Consider the following 26,718-nt stretch of genomic DNA (forward strand, 5'->3'; position numbering starts at 1 on the left):
GTAGAAGCTGATGCTTGAGCTGAATCTTGAAGGAAGCAAGGGATTCTTTGAGGTGGAAGTGAGGAGAGAGTAAATTCCAGGCAGGGGGACAGACATCGCAAAAAATGGGAGAAGTGCTTTGTGAGGAGCAAAGGGAAGATCAGTTTGACTTCACCGTAGAGTGCAGAAAGGGGAGTAGTGCATGACTAAGCTAGAAAAGGGGTTTGGGGATGTGTTGTAAACAGCTGTGAGAGCCGCAGAAAGCTGCTGGAGTTCATTGAGTTAGAAGAGCGATGTTCAGGCCTGCGCGCGAGGAAAATCACTTTGTCAGCTCTGTGGAGAATGATCTAAGGGGCAACAGACTTGAGGCGGGGAGATCATCTGGGAGGCCGTGCCACAGTTCAGGGCTCTGTTCACTGCAATGTATGCCGTCTTACCTTCAGAACTCGAGAGAGAAGATCACATTTTGTTGATTCACTGCTTCATTCCTCTCCAGGCTTCTTTCCCTACCACATCCCAGAAGCCTCTACATCTTGCAAGATCTGCTTTCCTCTGATTGGTCAGCTCCTCCTGCAGCCTGCATTTGAAGGGAGGGCCCTAGCTAGTCATGTTTTCTCCATCACTGCTTTCAGGCTCTGCTCCTGCCTCTTTTCTCCACTGTACCGTCTTATGGACCCCTTTTCTGACCCTGGGCAAATCACATGACCTTGTAGTGCTCTAGGCAATTCTTTTAGATGGTGAGCTGTAGAGAAGGAGCTGACCTTTAGACAAAGAAACAATTTCCTCGTCTTAGAATTTGCTAGATCAATGAACTCATTTTCGCTATCCCCATTTAATTTTGTGCGTATCTTAATATTTACATACCTGCATGTATCTTGTCTTCTCCACAGAATGTGAGCTCCTTGAAGGTAGGGGCAATTTAGTTTTTGTCTTTGTATCACCGGCATCTTACATAATGCCTGAAACATAAGCACTAAATAGATTTTCTTGATTAGTTGATTATATTGTTTTCCTAGTTCCATTTATTAATTTTTATTGTCAAAGGGCCTTCAAAATTTTTAAAAGAAAAAATTTATTGTATTTTAGCTGTCAAAATCAACTTAATAGCATGAAATGTGTGCTTGTCATTTTTAATATAAAATATGTCTCTTCCTGCAGAGGTAGTCAAAGAAAATATGGGCTTTAGATATCACTACATGACAGATACAGATAAAGAGTTTTAGAAGAAAATAATTTCACATGATGCAAAAATAAGTTTCCTTTGTTGTCTTCCCTCTCTTTTAGGGCAATTTTGTGTGCCAGGTCTCGTTATTTTGCAGCGATGCTGAGTGGATGCTGGGCTGAAAGCTCCCAAGAGCACATCCCTCTTCATGGGTAAGCATGGGTTTTGTAGGTCAAATGGGAACAGCAGTTGGCAGTTTGACTGCAAATCATTGCGGATAATGCTGCATGCAAAGCACTTTGTATGAGTCTCCTTTGACAGAATGTTCAGTGTGATAAGGTAGCTCACGTAGTAGAATTTTGCAGCATTGATTACTTCTTTTACTATTTGCGGTAAATAGTAGGTAGTTCAGTAAATAAAGGTTTGGCCCAAATACCACACACTATAGAAACCTGAAGGTGTTTGATATATCTTTACATTTTGATCTGTACGTTGTCTAAGATGACATCCTTGTCTGTCTTCTAGAATTATTTAGAGTTTTCTATTCTACATACTTTACTTAGGTTGCATATCCCTTAAATTTGATTTTTATATACCTCCAGCCTTTGCTAAAAATAACAATCCCTTGAAATGTCATTCATAAAGGTTTGTGCATATATTAAGCATCTGCTGTGTGCTGGGTGCTGTGCTGAGCCCTGGGGATGTAATGAAAGGCAGAAGACAATCCCTGCCCTCAAGGAGCTTACAACCAAATGGGGGAGAGAAACTGCAAACGAATATATATAAAGCAAGCTACATAGCATTCAGGCAATTAAAATGAGTGGAGTTGGGGGACGGAGGTTCTTGTGCAGCGAACAGAAATGAGGCCAGTGTCACTGGATGAAGGAGTACATGGTGATTGTGAGGGGAGAGGATGTAAAAGTGGAGGAATACTGGAGAGGTGGGAGGAGCCAGATTATGAATTTCTGTGAATGCCAAACAGATTTTATATTAAATCCTGGAGGTAATAAAGAGCAACTGAAGGTTATTGGGTAGGAGGTTATCATGGTTAGACCAGAGAAGGAGTGGATGGCCAGTTAGGAGGAGAAAGAACCAGGAGAGAGTATGGTCATGAAAACCTACCGAGAAAGGGTGGTGTACAAAGTCAAAGGCTGCAGAGAGGTCAAGGATAACAATTAAGAAAAAGCCATTAGATTTGGCAATTGAAAGATCGTTAGTAGCTTTGGGGAGAATTCTACTGAATGATGAGATCAGAAGCCAGACAGTAGAGAGTGAAGTGGAGGTACCTGTACTAGGAGTTTAGCCACCAAAGGGAGAGAAGATGGGGTGAGAGCTAGTGAGGCTGGGCAGATTGGCATTTGAGGGATGTGGACACATAGGCCTGTTGTAGGTAGGAGGGAAGAAGAGAGATTGAAGGTGAGTGAGAGAGTGGGAATAATAGAGGGGCCAGTCTGCTGGGGAAGGCATAGCAAATGGCATGTAATTTTAGTGTATGAAATATTTCCCTCCTCTTGTCTCCCTCTTTACCAAGAAGAGAGAAGTGTTTGAGCATGTAGAGATTATTTAGACGACTAGCCTATCAAATAATCACCATACTCTGCCGAGATAAATCATTTAGTAGCTACTTGATTACAGGTTTGCGTGCCTGAGCTTCTGGAAAGCTCTTGTTAGGGCATAGAATTACTTGAATATTTAGTACCTATGTCTATCTTCTTTGGAACACAGTCCCTGTATAGGGACTGTGATCCTAAGTGTCTGTAATTGCATTTTAATATAAACTGCATGTTAAATCTTTCCATTTTAGCTATTTAAGGGCTCTTTCAGCATTGGAGAGGTCTTTGTCAGTAGGTGTTACATTGTAGGTGTTGATGTTTTTCTAAACAGATGTAAAGTAGAGATGACTTACTCTGTAATAATGAAAATGCTGCTTAGTGAAACATCTGTTAAGGCAGCAGGGAAACTACTTCTTGCTGTTTTTATAGCTATCCAGTGTATTAATACATAGATTGAACTGTCTGTTGATTTTGCTCCTTACTGTGCTAAAACCATGTTTTCTTTGTTTAGTCATCATTATCTGTTGCTTAAGAATGAGCCTGTTTAAAGGGTATGTTCTCTAAGTTGTATGCCTCATTCTCATTAACAGTAATAGGAACACCTCCTTAGGATCTGAAAGAAGCTAATATGTAATGTTCTTTATTTTAGTAATTATTTTGAAGTTTTATGCAGAAAACACAATTACATCTTAATTATTAGATCTGACTTTTTCATTTAGGTATTACAAAAATGGTGATGATTTTTAATCGATGTGTAGTTGTAAGAAAAATGGTTCTGTTGTCTACCTCTAAAAATCTAGGATTCTGTACATTTTCATCTCTTTCCGCCTCCCCCTCGTAGCTTGGGAAAGTACTTATCAGTCCATTGATTTATTCATTCCTTTGTCATTCACAAATATTTATTGAGTATTAATAAGAATGATGACAATAGGAGACATTTTTATAATGCCTTGAGATTTGTAAAGTGATTAACAAACATCTCATTTGATTCTGAAAACAACCTTGTGAATTAGGTGCTACAAGATAGTAATAGCCTCATTTTACAGAGGAGGAAACTAAGGCTCAGATTAGGTAAATGACTCATCTAAGGTCTTGCAGCTAGTGTCACATATAGGATCTGAACCCAGATCTTCCTTATGCTGAGCCTAGCATCCTTGATACTCTATCATGTTGCACAGCCCCATGTAGGCCTAAAGGGAAGAGTATTGCTCCACACTGTTAATTAACGAGCGTTTATTAAGTACCTACTATGTACCATACCCTATGCTAGATGCCAGGGATACAAAAACTAAAATAAAGTAAAACATTCAGTGCCCTCAAGGAGCACACATTCTAACATATAGGTATATGTAAAATATAGCTCCTGTATTACTTGACTACAGCCAAATAACCAGCTGAATACCCCTTAAAGTACACTTTTCACTATGATTCATTGTCCTTTCAATTCTTAGCCAGTGGATATATCTAAAACTTTCACTTCCCTTTACTCTTCATTTTCCCACGTCCCCATGACTAAGCATGTGTGTTACTGCCTGGTGTCTGTACTGTGCCTGAAAAAAGCAAGGAGACATCCCCATCCCAGTAAAAAGCCAAAAGATGCTCCATGTAGCCTTTTACAGCCCATCCCTTCAAGCTGTCTCTGAAAAGGAAAGTTTCTTGCCTAGACCCTCAGTATCCCCACTCTTTGGTGAATCAATTTACCTCTTTGCTCCGCCCTTGAATCTCCTCCCTAGCCCCACATTCTCTCACCAATCTTATCTTGTCCAACCCTAACCCTGGACTGCTCCCCCCCATCTGCTGCCTTCACTCCTACAAATTTGTTACATGACCTCACCTGGCCCGCCCTGCAGCATTCTGTGCCTGACGTATAGCATATGCTTAATTAAATGCTTGTTCCCTTTTTCACATGTTGCTAGTGGACTTGCTATTCTAAACCTTTTCAGAATGATGGCAATGGAAGTGATGATGATAATAACAATGATAATAATAACAACTAGTATTTAGATAGCATTTTAAGATTTGCAAAGTGCTTTACATATGTTATTTTATCCTCAACTCTGGGAGATAGGTACCTTTCTTCATTTTGCAAATGAGGAACCTGAGGCATAAAGAAGTTATATGTCCCAGAGCTAATCATTGTCTGAGGTTAATTTTATCTTAGGTTTTCCTGTCTCCCACTCTACCCACTGCACCACCAGCTTCCCAGCTCATCCCATTCTCAGGTAAGAACCTTGTCTCTAACTTGACTAAAAAAAAACTGAGGCCAGTTACATAGAGCTCTCTCTCCTTTCCTCCTCCTTTCTTCATGTCACTCAGATAACTTCCCTCACTATCTCTTCCTTCACCCCTACCTCAGATGAAGGGATGGCCCTTCTTACTATTGCAGATCTTTCTACATGCATCCTTACTCTCATTTTATCCCATTTTCTCCTGCAGATTGATTCCTCAGTTATTCCCATTTTCTCCATCATAAATCTCTGCCAGTCTACTACCTCTTACCTACAAGCAGCTATTTCTCCCTCATCCTTAATAAACTCTCACTTGGTCCAACCATTCCCTCTGGTTGTCTTTTCCTTTGTGGTGTATATTTTAAACCATCTCCAGTCTGACTTCTGACATTTGACTGACTCTGCTCTTTCCAGAGTTAACAGTGATCTCCTAATTGCCAAGTCTAATGACTGTTTCTCACTCTTCATCCTTCCTAACCTCTATGTAGCCTTCTCCTTGTTGATCACCCTCTTCTCCTGGGTACTCTTTCCTCTCTAGGTTTTTGTGACCTTGCTTTTCCCTCATTCTCCTCCTACCCATCTTAGTGCTCCTTCATAGACTCTTGCTTGATCTTTATCCAGGCCATGACCTCTAACTGCATGTACCCCAAGAGTCTGCCCTGAGGCCTCTTCTCTTTTCAGTCTGTGCCAGGGGTACTTAATATGGGGTCCATGAACCCATCCTTCAAAGGGTCCTTGGATAGATTTCAGGGAATCCTTCAAGTTGGATGAGAAAAAGTATTTTCTTATTTTCACTAACCTTTTACTGAAATTTAGCATTTCCTTCAATTATGAATGTGACAACCAAAGTAGTATTAGTACCTGTGACAAATTTTAATTGTTGCAGATAACATGAAATAGTTTATTTTCATCAAGACTTCAGAATTATTGAAGCTGTTAAATCACACGTGCAGACAGTCTTCCTATCTACAGCACTTGTACAACTTAGCTGAGCAACTGTCAGACACCAGGTCTGATGGTTAAGGCCCCAAACAGTGATGTCACATGTTCTCACATTAGTGACCCAGCCATCTTCATTGCTTTATGGTATTCCTTACCTACAATTGTTTGTTGATCATTCATGGAAGGGAGTAAGTTGCTTTCATTGTTTGTTAAAGTTTTGGAAAAGTTGGCAGTTAAATGAGAATTCTTAAACCCCACTGTGACTTTTTGTATCATAGAAAGGGGACAAGTTCAAACATGTCTGACAGTTGAGATAATTTCAAATGTGTTCTTTAAAGTAACTTATTATTGCTAACAGATTGTACAATGATATGGGTCATGTACAATGTTGTCATTTCTATGAGTAGAGAGGTTCTTTCTTTGTCTTTTTCTTTATATTCGCTTTTTGTACACTGTGTTACAAAGTAAAGTCACACACAAAATATGTTGCATGAGTAGTATTTATGTATTATTCCATGAACACAGTATCTTCATAAAAAAAACTGCCAATGATATCAGAAATAAGAACAATTATTTTAGGAAGTCAGACAATTCCCACTTGCAATAATAGCCAAATTCCAGGGAGGAGGTAATTCTTGAGCTGCTGCCATGTCTATTGTAGGGTTAAAAGCCAATAAAAATGTGAAGACTTTCACCAGCCCTGGATTCAGGAGGACCTGAGTTCAAATCTGGCCTCAGACACATAACACTTACTAGCTGTGTGACCCTGGGCAAGTCACTTAACCCCCATTGCCCAATTAAAAAAAAATGTAAATAAAGACTTTGAGTAAATTGTTAAAATCTGCTTTATTTTACTTATCATAGGAGTTTTCAGATATCTTACACTATACCTAACATATATCATTTATTTCTGTATAAAGTTATCAAACAGTTATTAAAACCATACACAAATATCGAGGTCCAAGAAAACAGTTAAATCAGACATTTTATTTTAGCTTTATTTTATGTGTTTTACAGACACCATTTAGTTTGAAATATTGAAGAAAAAGGAATTATGATGAAAACTATGTTATGTAGTTTCAGTTGCACTAATGAATGTTAGTGGACGCAAAAGCTAGTGTTTTTTGAGGAAAAATTCTTGTGAATAAAAGCATGGAGGCAGCAAAGCTGCAAGGGCACTTTCCATCTGTCCATCCTGAGGGTGCACCTGAAGATTCCAGGTCTTTTCATGCTAAGGAAGCTCAATTTGAAGAGATTAGAGCCCTTCCAACACTGGATCTACCATTTCACAAAAAGCTTTTCTTAAAGCATCCTATAAAGGTCTTACCAGGTTGCCAGATGAAGGAAGCCCCACAGTTAGTAGAGAGGCTTTAGCAAAGCGATGTACAGTAGGGATGGTTGAGCAGGCTTGTGGACCAGAACAGAAGGTGAAAAAAATAAAGTGGTTCCATTGCTAGGTGATGCAATGCTTCCCAAAATACTAGAATTTCTTTGAATATTTTTGAAGCAGGTAATTGAGAAATTGGCAGTTTGCCATTCCCCTTCAGTGTGCGACTGGATAAAATGGCAGGCTTATTTCAGTGTAGCCAGCTCCTTGTTTTTGTTCACTATATGCATTCTGATGCTGTCAAATAAAAATCCTTATTTTATGAATCCCTTTTGGAAAGAACAGAAGCCGTCAACATTTTAGAAACTGTAAAAAAAAAAGTTTTTTAAATTTGCCAAATAGAACTCTGACTGGAAAGAAGAATATCCTATTTTTTTGCATAGCTGGAGCTCCTGCAGTGCTTGGCACAATACATCTGGTTTTGCTGCTTGAATGAAAAAGGAAGTTCCTCACCTTACCATCATCACTCATTGCTTTTTACTTACCAGACAAGAATTGGAAACAGAGATTCTCGCAACAACCTTGAAAGTTTTGTCAACAGATAAAGCTCATCAACTTTGTCAGAAGCAAGTTTAAAATATTTTGTCAAGAAATGGGAGCAAAATATAAAGTGCTTCTCTACCACACAGATATTTGCTGGATTTCAAGAGGACAGGTCTTCAAGTGTTTGTTTGCACTAAGTGGAGAAGTCCTTCCCCCTATTTTTAAAGGGAAAGTCCCCCCACTTTTGGAACACTTTGAAAGAAAAGATTTTACCAATTGGTTGGCTTATCTGGAGAATATGTCTAACCATATGATTGAAATAAATGTTTCAGTTTAGGGTCCTAAAGTCACCATTGTAGACCCAACTGAAAAATTACAATCTTTCTTGGCTAAGGTGCCAATATGGAGAAAGACAGTAGAAGCCAGCGTCCTTATAAACTTTCAAATGCTGGTGAAAGTGCTTTACCAAGATAGGGCTGAAATATAAAATTCTGTTGCCTGTTTCTTGGAAAAGTGAAATCTGCATATATCTGGAAACAGTTTAGAACTCTTTCAAAAGTTTTTTTCTGTCTTGGCGGCATTAAAATTTAACCATGAATTTATAATCCTTTTCTTTCTGATGTAAACTGTGTTGAAAATGTTGACCTAGCTAAAGTTGAACTTACTGCTTTTAGGGCAAAAAACTAAAATTGGAGCTTCACTCAACTAGCCTTGGAGAATTCTGATATTTCTTAAGAGAACCCTATCCTCACCTTTTAAATTGGGTCATGGAAGCTTTAATTTCATTTGTAACAACATATCTTTGCAAATTGGGGTTTTCAGTACTTGTAACCATCAAAACAAAAAATTAAAATTATTTGTTTGTCCAATATGACATTCATGTTGCCATGTTAAAGACCATCCCAAAGTTTAATGTTCTTATTCAAACTAAACCTTTCACACTGATATTTAAAAAGAAATAAAATTCAGTTTTAACATATCTATATTTTAAATGCGTTGTCTTGTAATTTCATACATTAATAAAAAAAGCACATATTATCACAAGTCTTTAAAAATATTTTGATAACTGTTTCAGTATAATGGATTCACTTAAATGGATCCATGACATAAAAAAAGATTGCAGTCTCTGCTCTATTCTGTTTCGTTTGGTGAACTCATGAGTTTTCATGGGTTCAGTTATTATCTCTATGGAGAGGAGTAAAGATCCATATCTAGTCCAAGTCTCTCTCCTGAGCTACAGTGCTACATCATCCAGCTGCCTTTTGAACACATCAGATTGGATGTCTCAGACGTCTCAAACTGGACGTGTCCAAAGCAACACGTTGTCTTTCCTCCCTAACTCTCCCCTCTTCCAAACTTCCCTGTCACTATTAAGCGCATCCTCCCACTGTTAAGCTATCCTCTCAGTGGACCAAAATCATGACCTCTGTGATACCGAGTGTCTCACTGTCACCCCATGTATCAAGTCTGTTGCCGTCTCATCATTTTTACCTTCACAGCGTCTCTTTTATAGTCCCTTTTCACTCATGGCCTGTGACTTGGCGCAGGCCCTCACTACCTCATGCTTGAACTATTGAAATAGCCCTCTGGTTGGTTTACCTGCAGCAAGTCTCTCCCCATTCCAGCTTTCCTCTACTCAGCTGCCAAAGTGACCTTCCTAAAGCACAGCTCTGACGATGTCACCTGCCCTCCTCCCAATAAACACCAGTGGCTCCCAATTACCTACAGGGCCAAACATAAAATGCTCTGTCTCTTAACGCCCTTTACGACTTGGCCCCTTCCTGTGCCAGTCTTCTTACCCTCTGCTGCCCTCCACGTACTCTACAGTCCAACAACACTGGCCTCCTTGATGTTCCTGAAACGTGACAGCACCATGTCTCTCGCTATCTGTCCCCCGTGACTGGGATACTACTGGGGTTTATTGAGTGGGCGGGAGAGGCGTGACACAGTCAGAGCTGAATTGTAGAGAGACCACTTTGGTGGCTAAGTGGAAGATGGACTACAATGGGGAGAGACTTGTGGCAAACAGACCACCCAGTAGACTTGTAGTAGCCCAGGTATGAGATGATGAGGCCTGTTCTAGAGTGGTAACAGTATCAAAGGATCACTCATATGTACTTATCTGTGTATATCTTATATGTGCTTAATTGTTTACTTACTGTTGGGGGAAGGAGGCAGATTTAAGAGGTGTTGCAAAGGTGAAATTGACAGTCCTAGTTGATTAGCAATAGATTGGATATGGTGGGGTGAGTGATAGTGAGGAGCTAAGGATGACACCTAGGGACTGTTGACAGTATTAGGGAAGCTTGAAATGGAGGAGGGTTTTGGAGGAAAAATAATGAGTTCAGTTTTGGACACGTCAAATTTAAATTGTCTACTGATTATCCAGTTTGAGATGTCTGAAAGGCAGTTGGAGATGTGAGACAGGAGGTGATGAGAGAGAAAGTTGGGGTTGGATAGGTAGGTTTGGGAATTATCAGCATAGAGATGGTAATTAAATTCATAGGAACTTCTGAGATCATCTAGTAAAGTATTTTTTTTTCCAGTGGAGTATTATAGTTGGAGAAGAAAACTCACGATAGAGCCCTGTGGGACACCCCATAGTTAGTGAATATGACTTGGATGAGGCTCCCAGCAAAGGAGACTGAGGAGTAGTCAGGAAGAAGATAACCAGGCGATAGTGGTGTCCCTAAAACCTACAGAGAAGAGAATATCAAGGAGAAGAGGTCAAAGGCTACAGAAAAGTCAAGAGGGATAGGGACTGAGAAAATTCCCTGAAATTTAGTAATTAATGTGTAACTTTGGAAAAAGCAGTTTCGGTTGAATGACTGACATCAGAAGCTAGGTTGGAGAGGGTTTAAAAGAGAGAGAAGAAGAAGCAGAGGCACCTGTTGTAGATGGCCTTCTCAAGGAGCTTAGCCACAAAGGGCAGAAGAATCATAGAATGATAGTCAGGTGAGGGTTCTTTGAGAGTAAAGGAGACGTGGATGTGTCTCTAGGCATTAGTGAAGGGAGAGATTGAAGATAAATGAGAGTGAGAATGATGGAGGGGGCCATCTGCTGGAGGAGATGGGATGGAAGGATGGAAATAAGTATTTGTTAAGCACTTACTGTGTGTCAGGCACTGTGCAAAGAGCTTTAGAAATATCTTGTTTGATCTTCATGGCAATCCTATGAAGTAGGTGTATTATTATCCCTGTTTATCAGTTGAGGTAACTGAGGCAGACAGGTTAAGTGTCTTGTCCAGGGTTGTACAACTAGTAAGTATATGAGGCTGCATTTGAACTCAAGTCTTCTTGACTCCAGGCCCAACATTCTAATGGTATCATCAGTCTTTTAGACTCAAAAACCTGAGGCCTAGAGACTATCCAGTCCAGTTCTCGCATTTTATAAAGGAGAACGTCAGTCTCTGAGAGGTAAAAGGATTTATTCCATGTCACACAACTAATTAATGACACATCTGAAGCTAGAAACTTGCTTGTTCTGCATGTCAGTTCCTGAATTTTAAGGCCTCTGCCAAAACCCTGATATCCCATGCTGGGATGGCTGTTGGGTGGTGAGGAGATGAAGGAGAGAGAAAATCTCTGCTGTGTTATTGGGAAACCTGAGTACTCCCAGGAAAGACCTAACCATTCCAGAATATATTGCATAATAAAATGCTTTATAAGTATCTCATCCTCACCCCTGGAAGTGGGGTGCTGTCATTAGTTCTACCTTACAGTTGAGGAAACTAGGGTAGGCAGAGGTCAAGTGACTTACCCAGCATCACATAGTAAATGTCTAAGGTCAGATTTTTAATTCAAGTCTTCCTGAACTCAGGTCCAGCGCTCTTTACCACTGTGCCACCTAGGAACACATTGTCTAGAGATACCACTCTCAATAAGGTATATGAGGACTTAGCCTCTGCCAGTGAGAAGCTGAGCTTGTATTAACAGGTCTTGGACTTTTAAGAATAAAAAAGGTTCTTTTCTGCCCCTTACCCCAAACCCCCAAACCTTAGACAGCCTCCATTTTAAAAAGTCCTCATTCCTATCAACTATTGGTCAAAGCACCTTGGAGATCTTTGACTTATTTGTTTCAGAGCCTAGTTTTTAGTCTGCCTAGCTAAACTTACTCAATTTATGATTCTTACCTGTGATCCATATTCTTTCCATACAGTGACTACATCAGCTTTAAAATGCTTTATGGTGGGGGTGGAGCCAAGATGGCAGAGTAAAAGCAATGACTTGCTTGAGCTTTCCCCCAAACCCCTCCAAATACTTGTAAAAAATGGCTCTCAACAAATTCTAGAGCAGCAAACCCCACAAAAAAACAGAGTGAAACTAATTTCCGGCCCAAGACAACCTGGATGGTTGATGGGAAAGGTCTGTTGTGCTGGTCTGGGAGAGGAGCGTACAGGCAAAGATTGGGCCTCAGTGAACCTGGAGCAGGCCTCAGAGGACTGAATCAAGGGGACCTGTGGTGGTTTCCAGATTTCTTAACCCACGAGTAGCAAAGACAACTTAGAAGGTCAGGAGGAAAGATCTGTTGGACCTCGGTGAGAGAGGAGCATGGTTCAGCCCCAGTCCCGGCACAGCCCTGGGGCAGCAGCTGTTTTCAGAGCTCTCAGCCCACAGATGGAGGGGGGATTGAGTGGCTGATCAGAGGAGGCTTGCAGGGATCTCTGTGCTGGTGCTGAGGCAAGATTCTCTTGCTTTGCCCATGTTTGAATCTGAGCTGCAGTTCTGGGTGGCGATCCTGGGGTGAGAAGGAGCACTGGCTTTGGTGGAGCTTGTGGCAGTAGTAGAGAGAGAATCCTCCACACAGTTCCAAGATAGAAAAGAGTGCTTGTGGTCACTCATAGACCAGAGCATGGGCCAGGAAAAGATTAAACACCTTGCCTTTGATCATACCACTTTGGAAGAACTGAAAATTTATAGGACCCTAGAAGTATTTCTTAAAACAGCTGCACAAAACCCCTGAAGCTTGGGACAGTACATTCTCCACACTGGAAGCAGAGCCTTATTTTAACAAAGAGTAATTGACTGGGAACATGAACAAACAGCGCAAAAAAAACCTCAGACCAAAGAATCTTACTTTAGTGACAAAGAAGATCAAAACATACAACCAGAAGACAACAAAGTCAAAGCTCCCACATCCAAAACCTCCAAGAAAAATATGAATCAGTTCTAGGCCATGGAAGAGCTCAAAAGGGATTTTCAGAAGCAAGTAAGAGAAATAGGGGAAAAACTGGGAAGAGAACTGAGAGTGATACAAGAAAATCATGAAAAACAAGTTAACAGCTTGATAAAGGAGACCCAAAAAAACACTGAAGAAAGTAACATCTTAAAAATAGCCTAACCCAATTTAATTAAAAAAAAAAAAAAGAAAACCAAATTACTAGTATCAAGAATGAAAAGGGTGAAGCTACCACCAAGGAAGAGGAAATTAAAACAATACTTAGGAATTATTTTGCCCAACTATATGCCAACAAATTTCACAATCTTAGTGAAATGGATAAATATTTACAAAAATATAAATTGCCCAGATTAACCGAAGAGGAAGTAAAATACTTATATAACCCCATCTCAGAAAAAGAAATTGAACAAGCCATTGATGAACTCCCTAGGAAAAAATCTCCAGGGCCAGATGGATTTACATGGGAATTCTATCAAACATTTAAAGTACAATTAATTCCAATACTATATAGATTATTTGGGAAAATAGGTGAAGAAGGAGTCTTACCAAATTCTTTTTATGATACAAATATGGTGTTGATACCTAAACCAGGAAGAGTCAAAATAGAGAAAGAAAATTATAGACCAATTTCACTAATGAATATAGATGCAAAAATTTTAAACAGAATACTAGCAAATAGATTGCAGCAACTTATCACAAGAATAATACACTATGACCAGGTAGGATTTATACCAGGAATGCAGGGTTGGTTCAATATTAGGAAAACTATCAGCATAATTGAGCATATCAACAACAAAACCAACAGAAACCACATGATCATCTCAATAGATGCAGAAAAAGCTTTTGATAAAATACAACACCCATTCCTATTAAAAACACTAGAAAGCATAGGTATAAATGGAGTCTTCCTTAAAATAATAAATAGCATATATCTAAAACCTTCAGCAAGCATTATATGTAATGGGGACAGGCTAGAAGCATTTCCAATAAGATCGGGGTGAAACAAGGATGTCCATTATCACCACTGTTATTCAATATTGTACTGGAAACCTTAGCTTTAGCAATAAGAGAAGAAAAAGAAATTGAAGGTATTAGAATAGGCAAAGAAGAAACAAAGCTATCACTCTTTGCAGATGACATGATGATATACTTAGAGAATCCAGTAAAAAAACTACTTGAAATAATAAACAACTTTAGCAAAGTTGCAGGCTATAAAATAAACCCACATAAATCATCAGCATTTCTATATATTACCAACAAAGCCCAACAGCAAGAGATAGAAAGAGAAATCCCATTTAAACTTACTGTAGACATTATAAAATATTTAGGAGTCTACCTCCCAAAACAAACCCAGGAACTCTATGAACACAATTACAAAACACTTTTCACACAAATAAAATCAGATCTAAATAATTGGAAAAACATCAGTTGCTCATGGGTAGGCCGAGCTAATATAATAAAAATGACAATCCTACCTAAGCTAATTTACTTATTCAGTGCCATACCAATCAAACTACCAAAAATTATTTTATAGAGTTAGAAAAAATAATAACAAGATTCATTTGGAAAAACAAAAGGTCCAGAATATCAAAGGAACTAATGAAAAGAAATGCAGGGGAAGGTGGCCTAGCAATTCCAGATCTTAACTTTTTTATAAAGCAGCAATCATCAAAACTGCTTGGTATGGGCTAAGAAATAGGGAGGTGGATCAGTGGAATAGGTTAAATATGCAAGACACAGTAGTCAATGACTATAGTAATCTATTATTTGATAAACCCAAAGACCCCAGCTTCTGGGATAAGAACCCACTCTTTGAAAAAAACTGCTGGGAAAACTGGAAAAGAGTATGGCAGAAACTAGGCATAGACCCAAATCTCACACCATATACCAAAATAAAGTCAAAATGGGTTCATGACTTAGATATAAAGGCTGATACCATAAGTAAACTGGGAGAACAAGGAATAGTTTACCTATCAGATCTATGGAGAACAGAAGAATTCATGACCAAACAGGAGATAGAGAACATTATGAAAAGCAAAATGGATAATTTTGATTACATTAAATTGAAAAGTTTTTGCACAAACAAAGCCAATGCAACTAAGATTAGAAGGAAGGTAGAAAATTGGGAAAGAATTTTTACAACCAGTCTCTCTGATAAAGGCCTCATTTCTAAAATATATAGAGAATTAAGACAAATTTATAAGAACACAAGCCATTCCCCAATTGATAAATGGTCAAAGGATATGAACAGACAGTTCTCAGATGAAGAAATTAAAGCCATCTATAGTCATATGAAAAAATGCTCTAAATCGTTATTGATTAGAGAAATGCAAATCAAAACAACTCTGAGGTACCACATCACACCTATCAGATGAGCCAACATGACAAAACAGGAAAATGATAAATGTTGGAGAAGATGTGGGAAAATTGGAACACTAATACATTGTTGGTGGAGTTGTGAAATGATCCAACCATTTTGGAGAACAATTTGGAACTATTCCCAAAGGGCTACAAAAATGTGCATACCCTTTGATCCAGCAATAGCACTTCTAGGGCTATATCCCAAAGAGATCAAACAAATGGGAAAAGGACCCACATGTACAAAAATATTCATAGCGGCTCTTTTTGTGGTGGCAAAGAATTGGAAATTGAGAGGATGCCCATCAATTGGGGAATGGCTGAGCAAGTTGTGGTGTATGAATGTAATGGAATACTATTGTGCTATAAGAAATGATGAACAGGAAGATGGCGGAGTGAAAAGGTAATCGCTCTCACTCTCCCCTATCAACCTCTGAAAACCCAGAAAATATCACCCCAGAAAAAAAAAAAAAACCCTGGAACACCTGAACTAGAAGAAAGACAAGGAGCAGCAGTGCAGTAGCCCAGCAAACGGGTCTCCCAGTGCCTCAGCAAAAACAAGGGGCCCCAGGTGGATAAGTACCCTGCGGTATTCATATGAAAGGAGGTGAAGAAAACAACCTAAAGGCTTCCTAAAGCCCCAACCTTGCTGATTCCAACCCAACACCAGGTGAGCTGTAGGAGCCCTGAAGCCCCCAATTGTGAAGAGATCCTGAAGCCCAGGTGGTAGAGCAGGCAAACACCAACACCTGGACCTCCGAGTGCCTCAGTGAGGGCAGGGGGAACTGGTGGAAACCAGCTCAGAAAACCACCAGGAGTCTTGACAATCCACCACAAAGGAATCTCCTGGTGCATTAGCAGAAATGAGGGAGACAACACTGCAGGGGGCCCCAGGCAGATAAACATCCTGCAGCACCCATCTAAAAGGAGCTGAAGAAGGCTAAAGGAAAGGAAAAGCAGGCAACATAGAATTGCCTGAAAGTTCCAGCCTTGTGGATTCCAGCCCAACACGAGGTAAGCTGCCAGAAACCTACAGCCTCCAGTTCCCAGCATAAGAGGCCCCAGAATGCAAAGCCAGTGACCAAGACCTAGGCTCCCAACACAAGAAGCTTGGGTCAGTACCCTCTGTGCCCCAGCAGGAGAGCTCAATCTCTTTAAAGACCAGGGAATAAAGAAACACCATGAGCAAAAAGAAACGTACCATAGATTCATATTATGAGAAGAGTGAAGATCAAGACAGAAATTCTGAAGAGGATAACATTGTCAATAAACCCACATCTGCAACAACAAAAGGGAATATGAACTGGTCTGAAGCCCAAAAAGCCTTCTTAGAAGAGCTCAAGAAGGATTTTAATAGCCAAATGAGAGAGGTAAAAGTCCTTCAAAAATACAATTGTCCAGTTGGAAAAAAATTCACTGAAGAAAACAAGTCCCTAAAAAACACAATTGGCCATTTGAAGAAGGAAGTACAAAATCTAACAGAAGAGTATGCTGAAGGAAACAAGTCCCTAAAAAACACAATTGGCCAGTTGAAGAAGGAAGTACAAAAACTAACAGAAGAAAACAATCTGTTAAAAACTAGAATTGGACAAATGGAAACTAATGTCTCTATGAGAGAGCAAGAATCAGTCAAACAGAAACAAAAAATGAAAAAATCATGAAAATGTAAAATACCTCATCAGTAAAACATGACCTGGAAAATCAACTCAGGAGAGACAATTTAAAAATTATTGGACTACCTGAAAATCATGAAAAAAAGAGCCTGGACAGTATCTTTCAGGAAATCATAAAGGAAAACTGCCAGAAGTCCTAGAACCAGAAGGGAAAATAACCATAGAAAGAATCCACCGATCACCACCTGAAAGAGATCCCAAATTGACAACACCAAGAAATATAATAGCAAAATTCCAAAATTACCAGATGAAAGAGAAGGTGCTGCAAGCAGCCAGAAAGAAACAATTTAAATATCATGGAACCACAGTCAGGATTACACAGGACCTTGCAGGTTCTACATTAAAAGACCGCAGGGCATGGAACATGATATTCCATAAGGCAAAGGAGCTGGAATGCAGCCAAGGATCAATTACCCAGCAAAAATGAGCATCATTTTTCAAGCGAGAAGGTGGATATTCAACGAAATAGGAGACTTCCAAACTTTCCTGATAAAAAGACCAGAGCTCAACAAAAAATTTGATCTTCAAGTACAGGACTCAAGAAGGACTTAAAAAGGTAAATGGGACAGAAGGATACAATATGTTGTTAATAAGGGGGGGGCACTGTTTGAACCCCTACAAGGGAATATGAGACTTGCAACCCTTGAGAGCTGTATTGTTATTACACCTTGTTAAAGGAGCATACATAAAGAGGGTGGATATTAGTTGACTTTGATGTAATGATAGGGGGAGAAAAATTTTAAACTCAAAAGCATATGGAAGTGATTGTTGATAAATCAAAATAAATTAATAAAAAAAAATAGCCTAACCCAAACGGCAAAAGAGGTCCAAAAAGCCAATGAGGAGAAGAATGCCCTAGAAAGCAGAATGGGCCAAATGGAAAAGGAATTCCAAAAGCTCATTGAAGAAAATACTCCCTTAAAAGTTAGAATGGAGCAATTGGAAGCTATTGACTTTATGAGAAATTAAGACATTGTAAAACAAGCCCAAAAGAATGAAAAAATAGAAGATAATATGAAATATCTCAATGGAAAAACAACTGACCTGGAAAATAGGTCCAGGAGAGATAATTTAAAAATTGTTGGACTACCTGAAAGCCATGATGAAAAAAAGAGCCTGGACATCATCTTTCAAGAAATTATCAAGGAAAACTGCCCTGATATTCTAGAACCAGAGGGTAAAATAGAAATGGAAAGAATCCACTAGTCACCTCCTGAAAGAGATCCCCAAAGGAAAACTCCTAGGAATATTATAGCCAAATTCCAGAGTTCCCAGGTCAAGGAGAAAATATTGCAAGCATCCAGAAAGAAACAATTCAAGTATTGTGGAAACACAATTAGGATAACACAAGATTTAGCAGCTTCTATGTTAAGGGACCAGAGGGCTTGCTATATGATATTCTGAAAGTCAAAGGAGCTAGGATTAAAACCAAGAATTACCTATCCAGCAAAACTGAGTATAATCCTTTGAGGGGGGGGGATTAGACATTCAGTGAAATAGAGAACTTTTAAGCATTCTTGATGAAAAGATCAGAGCTGAATAGAAAATTTGACTTTCAGATACAAGATTCAAGAGAAGCATGAAAAGGTAAACAGGAAAGGGAAATCATAAGGGACGTATTAAAGTCGAACTGTTTACATTCCTACATGAGAAGATGATATTTGTAACTCATGAGACTTTTCTCAGTATTATATATGCAGAGGGCACAGAGTGAGTTGAAGATGAAGGGATGATATCTAAAAAATAAAATTAAGGGGGTGAGAGAGGACTATACTGGGTGGAGAAAGGGAGAGATAGAATGGGGTAAATTATCTCACATAAAACAGACAATAAAAAGCTTTTACAGTGGAGGGGAAGTAGGGGAAGGTGAGAGGGAATGAGTGAATCTTACTGTCATCAGATTTGGCTTAAGGAGGGAATAACATACACACTCAATTAGGTATGGAAATCTATCTTACCCTACAGAAAAATAGGGAGGGAGAGGATAAGCAGGGGCAGGAAGGATGATAGAAGGGAGGGCACATTGGAGGAGGGGGGTAATCAGAAACAAACACTTGTGAGGAGGGGCAGGGTCAAAGGAGAGAATAGAATAAACAGGGGGTAGGATAGGATTAAGGGAAATATAGTTTGTTTTTCACAACATGACTACTATGGAAATGTTTTGCATGACTACACATGAATAACCTGGATCAAATTGCTTGCTGTCTCAATGAGGATGGGTGGGGAGGGAGGAAGGGAGAGAATTTGGAACACAAAGTTTTAAAAACAAATGTTAAAAATTGTTTTACATGCAGCTGGGAAATAAGATATACAGATAATGGGATATAGAAATCTATCCTGCCTTATAAGAAAAAGAAGGGGAAGGGGATAAGAGAAGGGGGGAGTAATAGAAAGGAGGGCATATTAGGGGAAGGGGTATTCAGAATGTATGCTGTCTTGGGTTGGGGGGGAGGGGAGAGAAGGCGAGAAAATTTGGAACTCAAAATCTTGTGGAAGTAAATGTTGAAAAATAAAAATAAATTTTAAAAAATAAATACAACAAAAACATACCAAGGAATTTTAAAACAATCCAGAATTTCTCAAACTGTGATCATTTGCACTGACTGAATAAATCCATGAAAAAGCATTTATTAAGAGCCTGTTATGTGTGAAGCATGATTTGTTGAGGATGGAGGTACTTTGGGAGCATTACAGTGCCAGCAACATGTTTTCCCATTAAGTTTTTAAAATAAATTTATATTGATAAAAATAAAAGATAAAATAAAATGCTGCTTCATGATGTGATGGAAAGTGTTGGGTGTGAAGCCAGGAAAAACTTAGTTATGAATTCCACCCATGAGCAACTTTTTTTTAATATCGCTGAGCCTCAATTTCCTCATCTATAAAATTTGGGTAATACTATTTTTATTATTCACTTAGTATTTTACGAGGATCAAATGAGATAGTGAATATTAAGTGCTCTTTAAAACTGAAATCTTATATAAATATCAGCTGTGGTTTAATCAAATTATAAACTTACTGAGGCTGCAGACTATATCTTAAATATCATTATAGACTTGCCACATATATAAATTTTTAATGGATAAATGAATATGGTGTTTAGATCACTGAAAGTAAGCTAGACAGTACTATTTTGTTAGCATGGATGTTTATTCTTTAATAGTTTTATTAATATTTTTTATTTTCACATTCCAACCACTTCTGGATATAATCCCCTCTCTTTCATTACCTTCCTCCCCTTCTAGATTGCTTCTCTTGTGAATAGGAAAAAAAAGAATTAAGCAAAACCACCAGTCCCATCTGATACTCTATGGAATATTACCTAACCTTGGTCTCCCACCGTTACAGTGACAGCAGAGAGGAGTCCCACTCCATTTTCCACTGATCTCATCTACTATCCAGTTCTCCATTTTAAGAAGGGTCTTGCCAAACTGGACTGTGTACAAAGGAGGATGACTAGGATATTGAAGGGCCTAGAAGTCATGTCCTTCAGAAGAACCGTTTGTTTAGACTGAAGAAGGGAAGACCAAAGTTGGGGACATGATGACAAAGGCCCAGTATTCTTTGTTCCTTCAGACTGCACAAAAGCCAATGGCTAGAAGTTACAAAGAAATAAATTTCAGCTTTACATATGGAGGGACTTTTTAATTAATAGAGCTGTCTCCCAAAGGTCCCCTTCACTGACCATTTTAAAGCCATGATTGGAGGGTCATCTGTGAGGGATGATTTAAAAGCAATATTCCCCTGGGAGTGTGAGCTTTAATCCATTCTCATCCCTTAAAGAGATGAGCATGTCACAGCACCACAGCCCCTCAGAGTGGGCTGGAACTTCAGAGGCCATCAAATTGAGCCCCACTCTTCACCTCACAAGGAGTCATCTAGCCTCCACGTCATAGCCTGAAGGGGGCAAGAGCTCCCGACCTCCTGGTGTGGCCCAGTCTAGTTTTGGACACCTCAGATAGTTAGCTGTTCCTCTACTCAAACCTAAATATGCTTTTCTGTAAGTTCTACCCATTTCTCCAAGGTTCACCAGAGTCGAAGCCAAACAGAATAATGCTATTCCTCCTTCAACTGACAGTCCTCCAAAGACTTGAAGAAAACTATCAGGCGTATCCCGAGGAAAAAAAAAACAAAACTCAAGAAGAGACCTAATATCAGGCTTCATGTCTGTGAAAAGCTGTCACGTGGATGACCTATTTCGCCTTTGGTAGCAGAACCAGGAGTAATGGGTAGGAATTATAACAAGGAAAATTTAGATATGATGTCAAGAAAAACAACCTACCAATCATCACTGTTAAGGGGAATAAGGTGCATTCGTAGGTAGGGGGCTAGAAGACATAGAAGACGAACAAAGCGTGTTACGTGGTGGCTCATTTTCAGGCATGGGTTCTACTAGCTGACCGCTAAAGCCCCTTCCCCTTCAGATATTCTCTGTTATTGAAATTTGTTCCCTTCCTGGTTGTTGCAGGGCAGGGCACAATGGGAATCCCAATTCTCCATTTCCCAACAGTGTGCCTTTGTTAATGCAGCCTAAGATTGTTCACTTTCGGGCTGCCATCTTGCCCATTTGACTTTCAGTCCATAGCCTCTAGATCCTTTGTTTTTTTTATAAGAAGAGTTGTCTAGCTCCACCTCTCTTGTCCTGTACCTTTACATTTGATATTTTTGATTCTAAGTTATCCCTATTAAGTATTATATTATTTGACATTATTGCCCTATAGCAACCTTTTCATATCCTTATTCTGTCGTCTAGTATGTTAGCTTTCTCTTGCAATTCATCCAAACAAATAAGTTATGTTTGCTATGTAATCTTTAAATTTGATCATTTGTGGCTAAAGAAAATAAAATACCAATATTCTTTCTGGCCAAGGTTTTTCTTTTTTCTTAGATCTTTTTTTCTCTGAATTTTTGATAATTGATAATTAACATTTTGAAAATTCAAGGGCAGAAAAAGAATTTTGATCTACATGTGGATTGTCCATTGATTTCATGATGTATAAGTTAATATATTCATGCCTTTGCATAACATAGGATTCTTCATAAATTCTTCATAGAAAATCCATCCCGTGTCCTAAAGTCTTTCCTCTTGTTCCCATAATATTTCAGGGGTAATAATTTAACAACTGTCATTTCTCACTAAGTGATTAACTAATATTGTCTGATTTGATCATACTCAGCTACATTTTATGACATTTACAAATTATAATAGTAGTTTTTTAACTTTAGTGCTTTACATATATAGATATAACAATAGTGATTATTATATAATGAGATTGTCCGTATGGTTATTGTGAAATATTTGGGAATTTGAACTACTAGAATTTTCCCTCATTATATTGTACACAAAGAAAAATTTTAGTGCAACAATATTTCAGTCTTTCAAGTATATATGTTAGTGAAATATAAGAAAATTTATCATTCCTGTATATGTGCTAATGGCACTTTTATTTTTCAGTGTAAAACCAGTAGAAATGAATGTTATGATGCATTTTATATATGGAGGGACACTGGGCTTTCCAAATAAAGCTAATGCAGGGTATGTATTCACCTTTTAAGATTTTTAATTCTTTACTTATGTTGATTCTTTGTTTCTGTCTTAATGAATTATGTATTATAGGACTAGTGAAACAAACATCGATTTAACTATTTTTGTTTTATAAACATCCCTTTTACTGTTTTTTAAGAATATATTAAAAGTATGCTTTTAAAAGATCTAGAAATAATGCTTTTGTTTAGAAGAAGTGATGGTCTAGTTGTATGGATTAATTTTTAGCAGAGTTTTCATATCTATAAGAAACTTTATTTTCATGACAGGATAATTTTTAATATCTTTACATAAATGTAATTTTAACTTATATTAAACTTTTGGTGAATTTTGAACTGAAAGTCAGTATTTGTGTTGAGTATTAGATTCTATCTTTACTAGAAAAAAATTGACAAAGATTAGACTTATTTGGTAACGTAGGTATTAACACTCATGTCAATGAAGCATTTATTATACTGCACAATGCCAATTCAGTGAACTGCCTACCTAATTTATTGAACAGCTAATAGATTAAAGTTCCACTCTCCCTTAATCAGTTTTTCTGAGAGCTTGGTTTTTGTTTGTATGCTAGCTCCAAAAGAATAAAAATAGGAGCATTTATAAGTTTAATCTCCTAAAATTATTTTCCCTTTGATATTATTCTATTATATTTATTAATGTATTCCATTGAAGAAAATTCTAGGAAGGAGCAGGATTGAATATTGATGGTTTGCTACTGTAAACCTATATGAAAATTTCACATTGTTAAAAGTCAACGGGGGCAGCTAGGTGGCGCAGTGGATAGAGCGTTGGCCCTGAAGTCAGGAGGACCTGAGTTCAAATGTGACCTCAGATCAAACTTGACACTGACTAGCTGTGTGACCCTGGGCAAGTCACTTAACCCCAACTGCCTAAAAAAATAAAAATAAAATTCAAAAAAAAATTTTGATTCTCTTAGTTAGATCTTACTAAATGTGAATGCATCTGCAGACCTCTCTTGAATCTCTTTGCTGTTCAACAAGCTTCTAGGTCTTCATTTGTCCCTGTTGTTAGCTATTGTATGCCCTAAGGTTACAGCTCATTTTAATGTTGAAAGGCAGGTTTTACTGAACTGGGAGTCAGGAAGACTTGAGTTTGAATCCCACCTTAGACACTGAGCCAGCACTGTGACCCTGGGGAAGTCACTTCATGGCTCTTGTACCTCAGTTTGCTTATCTGCAAATATGAAGGATTGGACTCCCTGGCCTCCAAAGTCCTTTCCAACTCCAGATCTGTATATTCTGTGATAAGTCTTCCTACCCTTATGCCTGCCTATCCCCTTAGCATGTGGATATATTGTTTCATTATATCATCTTTTACTTTTTCCAGTGTTGCTTGGTAATTGTTTTATTTTGTCTCTTCATATTTTATCTTCTCATTCACAGTGTAAACTACAATAGGTCACGGATTTCATCATCTGCATTTTATATGTACAGTCCTTGAAATACTGGAGTATTGTGCCAGTTGTAATTTAGAGTAAAAGGAATAAAACAGTTTGATAATTCTCTACCCACCCTCAGAAAATCATGATAGATTCCCCTGTTCTAAAGTGTTCTCTCTCTCTTTTTAGTAGGGATGTTGGCTGGGAATTAATTGGGGATGGGAAGTGGGGTTGTCTAGATCTGTGATTTCATTTGGCAACTTTGAGGATAAGTGATTTGCCAAATGTCACATATCCAGGATGTGTCTGAGGAAGAACTTGAACTAGGTCTTCCTGACGGTGAAGCTGGCTATGCCTTACTGCCTTTTGTGATTTAATTTAGCATTGTTTGTTTAAAACTGAGGTTCAGTTACAATAGTCTAGATGAAATGACTTTTCTCTAGACTGGTCACATGCCCTGTATGATATGGTTCTGTTTGCCCTCTTAGATACTTTCAAAAAATGAAAAGTGGGTCAAAATTGCCCATGAACTGATGGTTGCTTATTCAGTATTTTTTATTGTTATCGTTACTAATTAGAATTACTAATAAGTAACTAATGGCTTAAATATAGGGCCTTTTCTTTATTTTTACTGTGGTAATTGTTCAAGGAAGCTAATCATTAGGAATGAGACTTTTATTGATAGATCAAAATAGAAATGATAATCTAAGAACTTGGTCCAAATTCAGATTTTTTCCATATACCAATATGGTTATAGATTGCATTAATCTCTGTGAATATTAATATTTGTGTAAGATAGATAGTAACATGTCTTCTATTAAAGTAAATAGTCAGTATTTTGTGGGAGAAAAGTTGTAGTTTGAATTTAAAAATCTGTTTTCCCTTTGGTGTTTTAAAAAAGAACAATAGAAACTGACCAGACGAATATTTCTGGGGCCATTGAAGAACCCTGCAATCCTCTCTGTTTTCCTAGATGATCTTGGTTTTTCTCAGCCCTGTGAGATAGCGTTGAGGAGTTAATTTGTACTTGTAAAAGAATCATTGACTTCCATGGCAGATTTGACTTATTTAAATTATTTTAAATAAATTTGTATATTATTTAATAAATATTAATTTTTTTTTACTGAGAGATCTTCTCCTTTCCCATCCCATTAAGTTCACTGTTCGTGGAATTGTCTTTTACTTCAATTGGACAAATAACTTGTCCCTCAAAGGCACAAGAGGTTTGAGTTGATTTGCCTTCCTTTATTCCATTTGATTGTCACTGATGATGCAGCAAGCCCTTCATTCAGATGGTACCATGTTTACTGATATCTACGATAAAACATGCATGTTGTTATTTAGAACAGAAAGAAGTGGAAGTAATTTGTACTCAGTTTTCTAAGCAAATTTTGTTTGTAATTGCAAAATCTATTTGTCTGATTTTGATCATTACTCTTTTTGCTTTAGTCAGATACTGAACCTGGCGGATATGTATGGATTAGAAGGGTTAAAAGAAGTAACACTTTATATTCTTAAAAAAGACTACTGTAATTTCTTCCAAAAGGTATGTACTGTATCTCTGAAAGCTTATATCCAGTGTATAGACCTAAAGTACCCAGAGGATTTTGAATTCCAAGAGAAAATAGTGTTCAGCTCTTTATAATACTAAGAGCATGCTGCTCTTAAGGAAAGGTGATCCCAGCTGAGAAATCGATCAGCCTTATGTATTTAGCAAGCATTAAGTTAGACCATCATAAAGCAAAGTACCTGGACCACATTATCTCAGGGCCCTACAGAAATGCCTTTCACTAGGCTATGATTTAATGTTAAACTCTTTGTCTTTATAGAAGGCTGATAGGAAATCTGTCAGTATATCTTCGTTTTGGTTGGGAATTTTTATTATGCACTAATTTATTTATCTAAGGATCCATGCAATACAATAAATTATTCCCTTGCATTTAGTTTTGGGAAAAATTTTATTTGTTCCAAATGAACGTGTATGCTTTCTGTTTGTCAGAAAGCAAACCTATATAACAAATTGTTTTCCTTTTTGCGTTAGTGAAATTTTAGAGGGAAATTCACTGTTCAAGTGATATAATATTCTCACTTCAAGTGCCTGAAAGCATCTGCATATTCCTTGAGACTGCCTCTGTTCTATTTTTATGTATCTTACCATCCACTGTGCTTTATTCTACCTGCCTTAAGTCATTTTGAAAGTAGACAGCGTATGTATCAAATTGCTTACCATTTTTAGGGAGGGGAGGGAGGGAGAACATTTGGAACTCAAAATTTTTAAAAAGTGAATATTAAAATGTTTTAAAAATGTAATTGGAAAAAATAAAATACTATTTAAATGGAAAATTTTTTAAATGATTGTTAAAAAAAATTACATGTAATTAGAAAAAAATAAAGTATTTGAAGAAATAAAAAAGGAATGTGATTTGGAAGGGGGAAAAAAGTAGATAGGATACAAGCATTAAATATATGAACTTGTGAATAATTTCAAGTAGATGGATATTTTAGTTGTCTAGGATATATAATCACCATTTCCAATCATTTCCAGGAATGCTGATTATCCATTTTGTGGTTTTGTTCTTTTTCACAAAAAACTAAGATTCACTTATTGGTTTCCTGAGTGGAAGGAGAAAAGTATGTATCTGGGATTTGGGATTCATGTAACCACAGCATGACCCTGAACATCGTAAAGAAACTTGTACTTGAAGGGGTTGCAAATAGAATTAAAATTTCATTTGAGTCACAATCATTTAAAAATAGGACTTTTTTTTTTTTGGTCTTTTCCTTGAGGCGTCTCATTTTTTTTTCCCCAGAAAAAAACGAACAAACCATCA

The 26,718-nt window shown here is 37.9% G+C and overlaps 1 protein-coding gene across 4 annotated transcripts in view; it reads left to right on the forward strand.

The window, feature by feature from the left end:
- The window catches only part of LOC110200206 (BTB/POZ domain-containing protein 8), a 110,481-nt gene that overhangs the window by 23,611 nt on the left and 60,152 nt on the right, over positions 1-26,718 (forward strand). For 2 of the 4 annotated variants that reach the window (XM_020975430.2, XM_020975431.2), the window contains exons 3-5: positions 1,264-1,353; positions 22,399-22,479; positions 25,337-25,433. In XM_020975430.2, coding sequence (XP_020831089.1) covers positions 1,264-1,353; positions 22,399-22,479; positions 25,337-25,433 — 268 coding nt within the window. Of the gene's footprint in view, positions 1-1,263; positions 1,354-4,855; positions 4,917-20,188; positions 21,173-22,398; positions 22,480-25,336; positions 25,434-26,718 lie in introns of those variants that run through there. The other 2 variants (XM_020975433.2, XM_020975432.1) reach the window with 2 other exon arrangements.

The sequence above is a fragment of the Phascolarctos cinereus genome, unplaced genomic scaffold (genome assembly GCF_003287225.1).
Source record: "Phascolarctos cinereus isolate Bilbo 61053 unplaced genomic scaffold, phaCin_HiC Scaffold_5;HRSCAF=322, whole genome shotgun sequence".
In the NCBI taxonomy this organism is placed as follows: Eukaryota; Metazoa; Chordata; class Mammalia; order Diprotodontia; family Phascolarctidae; genus Phascolarctos; species Phascolarctos cinereus.